Here is a 9,404-nt window from a genome sequence, read left to right as displayed (position 1 = left end):
ACCCTCACTCACTCGCCACTGAGGAAGGACTAGTGTTGTCCGAAAGCTCTGGTTCTATTTCTGGCTGTTTACTTACGTCTACTTTTTAGCTGTTGCTTATCATTTTTGTATCTCTACTGAGATCCAGCCATTGTTTCCCACAACATTGTTGTTTTTCAGTATTTTGCCTTTTAATCTATATATGTATACACATATATATTTGTCAACTAATCCCGCCAATGACGAAGGAGTCAGCTGCTACAGCAGTAACAAATTATATATTATATATATATACATATATATATATATATATATATATATATATATATATTGTTTGGTATCCAAATACTTACCCAATGACAATAAAATGTTAAAAACACTCTTTAATACCAATAAATCGGTTAAAAAAGGTGGCCATTTTGAATTTCAAAATGGAGGTCCAAGGAGTGAATGAAAAAACTGGCACCCACTTTTTTCTTAATCAGTAGTGTTTTTAGAGTTGTTTTAACATAATTGCCAAGAATCTACCCAAAATTTTGTTTTTTTCTACATAAGACAACAGACTAAACACAAGTTAGGAAAAAAAAAGCAATGGCTTTTCCTGCTACTGCTAGGGTAATCCAAAAAGTATAGGAAGTTCAAAATTTATATTATTGTTGGCCTTTCTTAGCGGTAGGTGAAAAAACCGTTGTTTTTTTTTCCTTGCATACTTTTTGCACAGGGTTGTCTGGCCGGTACTTTGGTCACTTCTCATGCTTGGAACTTTTCCATGTTTTGTCCAAGCATAGACCATATCTCAAGGATGTGCCTCCTAGTATTTGGTGTCAATCAAGGGTGGGGTGTGCAAGTGAGGAACAATTAAAGTGATTTAAGGGCAAACAGTCTACACCAGATATCTCAAAAACTGATCAATTAAAATGAATAAAACTTTTGGGGAAGTTTTACCAAGTTACAATGAAGAAATGATTATGTGTTGGGGACAATCCAATTGAGGGTGTAAATTTAAGGGTCATTAAAATTTTTGAAGGTCACAGACCTAAATATCTCTTTAAAAAAATCAATGGGTATAATCGAAACTTTGTATAACCATGGATGTATAAAACAGAAGGAGAAACAACCCTTTGTACTTAACTGAGTTGCCGACACATTAAAAAAAAACCCATTAACATCGGTATCGCACATCATTATCAATACCCTCAGGCAAGTATGCAAACGAACACATCCGAGGTCAACCATTCCTAGTTGGTCTGTATGCAGCAAATACATGCAGTACTTGCACGCCAGCCTATCATCCAGCCATCATTAATAATTTTACCAATATTATAAATTTACGTAAGCCCTGTCTGCTTAGTCTTGAAAACCTTTATAATTTAGGTATATGATACTGTACACCACCAAGAACGAGTTTGTGGCCATGTTTTATGTGAGTTATTTACATCTTGATAATTACAGCATACCTCACTGAAACTCGGTGCTTCAGATCTACGGAATACCTAGCCAGACCGTAATACATCCACTTCTTATGTTTAGTTAGCCGATTTTGTCATTGGCGATTACAGTTGAAAACCACACAGGTATTTTCTAGTTTTAATAATACATTATTAAAATTGTAATAAATTACTGGTATTGTCTCCTTGATCTTGCTGACTATGGCATGTTTTTTTACACGCTAGCCCGTAAATGCTCGAATACATTTATAGGCTTTAGTGCAGGGCTTATTCGAGAGCTCATTAAAAAAATATTGGCATGGTGCATTTCACGTTCGTTCCCATGTTCCTCTCTCACGTATTCCCGTAGGTCATTAGCCTATCATAGTCTTTCGTCATCGTAAATAAACGTTTATAACTAAAATTCTTGTCTTCATTGTGTTATTTATTTATTTATTTATTATGCAGCGCTTGCTTGAGAAAAAAAAATCAGGTTTGGTGCGGCACATATTCCAGCATTTACGCTATTATAATAATAGTTTTCTACAGCTGAATTTGTTGGGCTGCTTTTATCTTCGAAAAGAGGCAGAGCTAACATATGACATCCAAAGCAAATGAATAAACTGTTATTTTACTAAAACACATTTCTATGGAACCTTATTAAAAAGCTATATGACGTGCACACATACATAGTTATGTTATAGGCCTAACCATTATTGGCTTTGTTCATATAAAACAGTAGACTGTACCTATTTGTTGACTTTTTATCATTATTATTTATAAAATGAAAACATAGCAAATTACTTCTGAAATTGCGGAAGGCCTTGCGTCTATTCCATAGGCCTCACTCGAAACACACATACGTACGACTCGAAACTAATTGCGAATTTTATAATAAAACACGGGTAAGAACAGTATAGCTGTATGACGACCATATGACAACTGCCTCATACTTTTTGGAGGTAGAACTCCATAGGTTAGAACATGAAAAAGGTACAGTACATGGTAAACCTAGGCTATATAATGCATGTACCCGGAAGCTAGGCCGCTGACAGGCAAGCTAAGTCTCTCGCTCGGTGTAGACTGGCTGAAGAGGTCATCGGTTGCCGCGTTTCTAAGGGAAATGTCTCTGCGTTTTGTGAGCCCGGAACGCTCCGGAACGACATGCATGTAAAAAACTAAGATAGATATGTCTTTATACATATATATCATATTTTTATAATCTGGAGAGACCTATTTGAAAGAAAATCTCCGTTTTCCCCCGAGTAGTTGCTAGAATCTTCATTCAGCCATAACGTCGCGATGAGTCATCGGATTTTTACAAATCTTATTTGTCTGAAAGAGGGCAGCATTTTACGATCGAATAGGATAAACCTTTGAACTACTACGTACTCTAAACCAATGAAATCGTGTAAATAATATGTTATTAAAATATGTTCGGGGCACAGAATGGCCACGTATTGAGATTAGAATACCAAGCGACCATCGGCAACTCAGTTACGATCAATGGGTAATTTGCAGTGACCTCGCGGTGTTAATGGTCGCCTTGGGCGCAGTAGACAAGAGCGGCCTTTTTGAATTAATTTTAGGCATCCAATCAGGATTGAACAAGTTAGAGTATATCACACAGAAAGCCATTGAGTTAATAGGATTTAGGTTGGTTGTTTTTCCTTCTATTTGTATACCTCCATGGTATAACAGTTTGCTAAGGTCTTGTACAGAAATGTCATTTTTGTGATGATCCGGAGTAAGGTGTTGATCTGAGGACTATTCGAAAGAAAACGTTCCAGACAAGATATTTCAAAAACGGATCATCTGATCTGAATGAAACTTTCAGTGAAAGTTTAACCAGTTTAAAAGGAAGACATTGTTATATGTTGAGGTCAGTCCAGGTTATGGTGTAAATTTGAGGGTCATTTAAATTGCCGACGTCCCAGTTATCAATGGATGAAAACGAAACGTTGCAGAATAGTTTTCATGGTCAAATAAAGATCATATTTGGTGACGATCCGCAGTAGGGTGTGGACGATTTAAAGATTTGTTTAGACAGTTGATTCAATTTTATAAACGCAATTTGCGTTTTCTAAAGCGCTTAAACCAGTTGCAGCTAGGTTAAACTCAAAACTACCGTGATATGCATGAACAATTTTTGCTATGAGTCACTGAATCACTATGAACGGGAAATGCACTGGCCTATACAACGTCGGCTCATATAGAGCGTACTGTGACTCTCGAAGTAGACGTACGTCGCTAATATCATTTCAGCAATAGTTCGAATCTCACTAACTTCGCGGTAGTTGTGAACTTTGTATTTATTTATTTATTTATTTATTTTTTACTCCATAAATTGTTTAGTACTTAAGCATTTTGGGGTTCCGTTTTTTTTTTTTTTTGGTCCCCGTTTTTTTTTTTTTTTTTTTTTTTTTTACATTATACTTTTTAACGACTTTTTTGTTGTAATTTCAACGTTATTTATCATTATTGCAATGAGAAAAAGCCCTATGTTCTGTTGTACAAACAGACATAATAAGTATAGTTGTTATTATAAATTATTTATACCTGGGGCAGCATTGGGTTGCCTTTTCCCAATATTATCCACCTTCCGTTACGTATGCGATAACTGGAAATGTCACGTCCAAGACCGTTGGAGTAAATGCGGAAAGCAAAAGGGTAGATAGTGACCGAATTCTGGTATTCGCAAGCAAATTGTTCACTATAATCTAGAAATATACAAAACATGTTCATTTTTTAGATTAGATTCTTTAGATAAGATATTACTTTGGGCTCTAAATAAAAGCACATGCCACCAATAGTGTAGACCTACTGGGCTTCAATCCAATGTTTCATGGTAACTCACTTATAGACAGATCAATTTACAGTGATTATAAAGGCCAACTCAGACAGCGTCGGCCGACGCAGCCCGACCCGATTTATCGTCGGGGACAGTCTTAAGCCGTCGTGAGAAATATCTTGGAAATATTAAACACGTTTAATATTCTACTACGCGACTGCCCCCGACGCACACCATCGCGTCTGCGTTCAACTCACACAGACCTGACGCGACAGCAAATCGCTGTCTGAGTTGGCCTTTAGCCCTCTGCAGACGCCATAGCTAGAGAAATTCCGATGCAGATAGGGGAAATGCATTGGCTGCTATAAATGAAAATATTGGAATTATTGTGCTTACAGTATGTTGTTTTCATCGAAATCTACCCTGATTCACACCACCGTAAAAAGACATGGAATGTACGCGTGGGTGGGGGACTTAATGACGTCCTCAACAATGGCGGACCCAGTAGAAAGCATCCTTTCCTAATTGGATTTGTCCATACATCCACAAATCAATATCATTCACATTTAGGCTACTCACATTTCATATAAGGAGGAATGACCGGTAATGTTCTGAGTAAGTGAATGCCTGCCAAAAAAGGTTGACTAGAAATATATAAACATAAAAATGTAAAGTTGATAAAGTTTCTCCATAAGTTATGTAATCAATTTAAATTCTTTTATGACATTCAAAATCTATTATATAATGTAGTAGAAAATATTGTATTAATTTTTGACCTCTGTGAAAAATGTTTCTTTCTTAGTCTTGTATGCTCAATCTGTTACCTCCTATAAATCTAATTGTCTTTCACTTATAAAAATCACGCTCTCCTCATAACTTCAATTATCCAATATATTTTCTCTTTAAATGCACATTAAATATTCAGATAATAAGACAGTGCAAGTAAAACGGGACAGCTGTTGAAACATAATTCATGTAAGAAAGGTGAAGTAAGTTACAGACGATTTCATCCTCCCAATATATCACCAGTCCCATTCATTCCAACTCTATCACAATCCCTCTCATTGCAGGGTGGGTGTGGGGGGGGGGGAGAACTGCCCCTGACCTTCACCTAGCTGTTACTGCCACTGTGGAGAATTCATTTTGTATTATCAGTTGAATCTGTATAAACATTTCTAATGACGTTTCTCTAGCTGTGTTGATATTGGATTCATTAATATTGCTCAAAATAACCACGTAGGCCTACTCGTAATCGCGGTGAAAATTAAGTCAATTCAAACCCAACTTGCGCAAGCTGTTTATACCAAGATCCTTACCTCTGTTCTGTCATCGTAAGTGTTAGACCAGAGTTATCAACGCTTCCATCTGTTGAATAGAAACAAAAACATTGGAATATGGTGAATGGCGTTCATCAACATTCTCCAAACTTATATAAAAACAAGAAACTGATGTGTAGCAGATAAAAAATCTAAAACACAGTACAGTAATGATATCATCATGCACTTACATGACAAAATTACATCTATATTTTAATAGAAAACATGAAATCCAGCACCCTTATATTTGCAAATCAACACTTGCCAACTTGATTGGAGCAATTGTCATATTACTTACGATTGAAGGCGTCTGCATGCCGATAGTGAATCTGGAGTACAAGAAATTTAATATTGGTTTTAATTCCTATTTTAAAACCAACACCTGAAAAGAGAAAAATATACAAAAATGTATATACATAAATATCAACCTCTTTAATAAAAATTGTTAAATGAACAAGTACAGGATTTCCAGAAGGCATTATATGCATCTGATTGTAAGTGTTGGTTTCATTATCAAGTATAAATCAAACCGTGGGATGTATTTAGTAAGTGGTACACGTTATTGCCTTGTCTACAGCGAAAGTGCAATTTTAATATTGGTTGACCTACTCATCTGAAAATATATGGCCTCAAAAAGTATGTTTTCCCTGGTAATTATTGGGTCTACATGCCTAATAGGCGAAGAGATTATGGCCAAAAAGTCCTCTAAAATTCGTCGAGGTAGCAATGGAAGTACTACCGGCTAATTTTGATATTTTCTTAAAATATAGGCCTTGAGAAGTTCAGAACTCAAAATTAACTCAAAATCCCTTTAGGCGAACACCTCCAAATTACACATTCAAAATGGCCGTCATTTTTCTGCTTTAAATTATAGTTTTAGCTAAATTATATAAAAAATAACATTACTCGAATAATAATTATCAACAATTGGTAAAACTTACTCTATTTCCTATTTTATTCATGAAATTTAAGTATACAGGTAGCTTAAAGTTTATTAAAATCTTTATTTTCATAGGTTTTATGAATATGTTAAACATCTGAATTATCTATCATTATCATAGAATAGGATTATGTAAAAAAAATCCTGAAACATTGATATAATTGCATAGCAACAATCTTTTTATCGTCCATAGCAACGAAGCAAAATCAGCAGAATTGCTGTACATTTGTCATTGACCAAGTAAAAATCATGAGACAATATATTTACATAACAGACATCTCTTATTGAGCAAACACATTGACATATAAAATAAAAGGTCATCGCCATAGCAACTGTTGCTATGCAAATTTAAATTTCCTATTTTTTCATAAAATAAGTATATAAGGAAGGCCTAAAGTTTAGTAATAAATTAGTATAGGATTTATGAAAAAAATGTTTATTAAATATCCTAAGATAAACACAATTTAGTATGAAAGCAAGGTCATCACCATAGCAACTGTTCCTAATTAAACTATCCTATTTTTTTTGTAACTTATTAAAATGAAACCCTGAAATTTATCGATATAATTAAAGGTTTTGCGAGAGATGTTAAGTAAATATTATTATTGTACGATAACATAAATGAAAGATAACATATTAATGTGAATACAATATGGATTGTTATCGCCATAGCAACGAATAAAAATCATTGAATTGCTGTTTATTTGGCTTTACTTTTTTTTAAAAATAACACAGTCTTTGTTAAAAAAAAGTTGTACATAATGGTGTTAAAAATAGGTAATTACCATAGCAACCATTGCTAGCAAACTTAAGGAAAATTTTTAAGTTTCATTAAAAATGTTTATTAAATGTTTATTAATATTTATTTCATTGCATCAGACCAACAGGGTATCATCACCACTAAACTATATAAAATTTAAATATCATAGGATAACATTAATGCATAATATGCAGTGGTGTGTAGAACAAAACTTTATTACCATAACAACCATTTCTAAGCACATTCTAATGTATAATGAAAAATTAAAATGTAATAACGTTATTAATATCATAGGATAAAATTCAGTTAAAATACATCTCAAAATAATTCCACATACATTTATGATTAAAAAAATTATGAAACAGTGGTGTAGAAAAATACAGTGTCCTCACTATGGTAACAATCACTATATAGACTCAGACTAAACATTGTTTAGGTACTTAAGATTTGATCAACATATCTTCCCAAATTTCTTCCATTTTTCATCAAGTCATCTGTTTTTACTTTATTTGAAGCATTGTGCAATGCTTCTTCATACATTCTGATAACACACTGTATAGTTTATAATATACATAGGGGGCCTAATATCTTCCCAAATTTTTCATATCTTGTCCATATCTTCGATACCTATGTCTTAGTTATGTAATCTTTTTAGTTTTTCAATAACATGCCATGTTTTTTAATTCATACACATCATAACCCATTCTGCCATCAGATTCTTCCTCTAATTATAGTAGTAAATCTGTCACCTGCCACTACTGTAGGAATCTAACGTTGTTGTATTGCTACTCTAAAGATTCCAATGATGATCTGTAGAATCATATAGAATATAGAATCAACCCAATATGGAAAGCAACTGCATCCACATGAAATGGGGGCATTTGTGTATCATGCTTGTATTACTTCTCGTGACATGTCATGCCAAACATTTCAGCAGTTGGAAAAGCTCATTTCCTGCCATCTAGAAATTAAAATTTTCATGGGGTTAACCCGGACCACTTTCTCGTTGGGGTTCATTGATTCATGAAATCGTTTTCAGTAGGCGAAAACCTTGAATTTTAAAGAACTTTAAAGTAATTAAAAACACCTCAGAATTCGGGAAAACTCATTTTGCACATTCAGAAATCAACATTTTCCCGGGGGAGGACCCACGAGCCCTTTCTTTTTGAGATTCATGTAATAAGAATACGTATGCAATTACTCAATTTTTGTTTATGTATACACACATAAGACTTATTTGCTGTAATAAAAGTAAGAAAAATTTATCTGGACCGTAAAGAGGAGAAAACCTTGAATTTTGAGCAACTTAAAAGTCAATAAAAGACTTCAGAAGTCGGGAATGCTCATTTCCCGCCATTTAGAAATCAACATTTTCCTGCGGATAATCTGAATCTCCCTTTCTCTTTGGAATTCATTGATTCATGGAATCCTTTTCAAGAGTCAAAAACCTTGAAATTTGAAGAACTTAAGTCATAAAAAGACACCTCAGAAGTCGCAAAAGTTCATTTACCGCAATCTAGAAATCAAAATTCTCAGGGGAGTTTATCGATTCATGGGAAAAGAACACGTATGCAACTACTCATTTTTTATGTAGGCCTATGTATACACACATAACAGGCCTATTTACTGTACATAATAAGAATGAGAAAGTTTACCTGACCATTTTCAAGAGTTGGAAAACCTTGAATTTTGAAGGATTTTAAAGTCCGCAAGTCAAAATATAGACACATAGCTCAAAATAGGGAAAACTCATTTCCCACCATCTAGGAATTCCAATTCATCTTTTTCTAATACAAAACTAATTCTAATACCACACAACGGTGGCAGAATTTTTTTGAAGTTGGTGGGGGAGGGGGCCATTTCATGAGGTCCAATATGCGAGCGAAGCGAGCATCTAGGATGGGGGCCAGGGGGCCACCAAGAGCCACCGGTGCCCTTTGGAAAATACCACAGTGTGTACACACTGTGTTCACATAGAATCCACACAGTACACACTGTGTTCACATAGAGTCCACACAGTGAACGCTGTGTTAACTCTGTGTTTTTGAATTACATACAGTGAACACACAGTGAATGTGTGAATTTACGGGATACACAGTGTGAAGCATACAAACAGTAAGCATACATTGAACACAGTGTGATTTTAAGGAATACACAGAGTAGAAGAAATCACAGTGTGTTTAAACAGACA

At 34.5% G+C, this 9,404-nt stretch overlaps 1 protein-coding gene across 1 annotated transcript in view; it reads right to left on the bottom strand.

The window, feature by feature from the left end:
* LOC117124618 (peptidyl-glycine alpha-amidating monooxygenase B-like) overlaps positions 1 to 7,753 on the bottom strand; it is a 26,597-nt gene extending 18,844 nt beyond the window's left edge. Inside the window, exons 1-5 of the mRNA XM_033270915.1 lie at positions 7,654 to 7,753; positions 5,812 to 5,895; positions 5,514 to 5,562; positions 4,777 to 4,841; positions 3,966 to 4,126 (exon numbers count right to left, since the gene is read on the bottom strand). Coding sequence (XP_033126806.1) covers positions 3,966 to 4,126; positions 4,777 to 4,841; positions 5,514 to 5,562; positions 5,812 to 5,895; positions 7,654 to 7,753 — 459 coding nt within the window. The remainder of the gene's footprint in view (positions 1 to 3,965; positions 4,127 to 4,776; positions 4,842 to 5,513; positions 5,563 to 5,811; positions 5,896 to 7,653) is intronic.
* Between the last annotated feature and the right edge of the window lie 1,651 nt (positions 7,754 to 9,404).

This window comes from Anneissia japonica, unplaced genomic scaffold (assembly GCF_011630105.1).
Source record: "Anneissia japonica isolate Jap-2015-1 unplaced genomic scaffold, ASM1163010v1 scaffold287833_len2544123_cov190, whole genome shotgun sequence".
Taxonomy (NCBI): domain Eukaryota; kingdom Metazoa; phylum Echinodermata; class Crinoidea; order Comatulida; family Comatulidae; genus Anneissia; species Anneissia japonica.
This window is presented reverse-complemented; position numbering and strand designations above follow the sequence as displayed.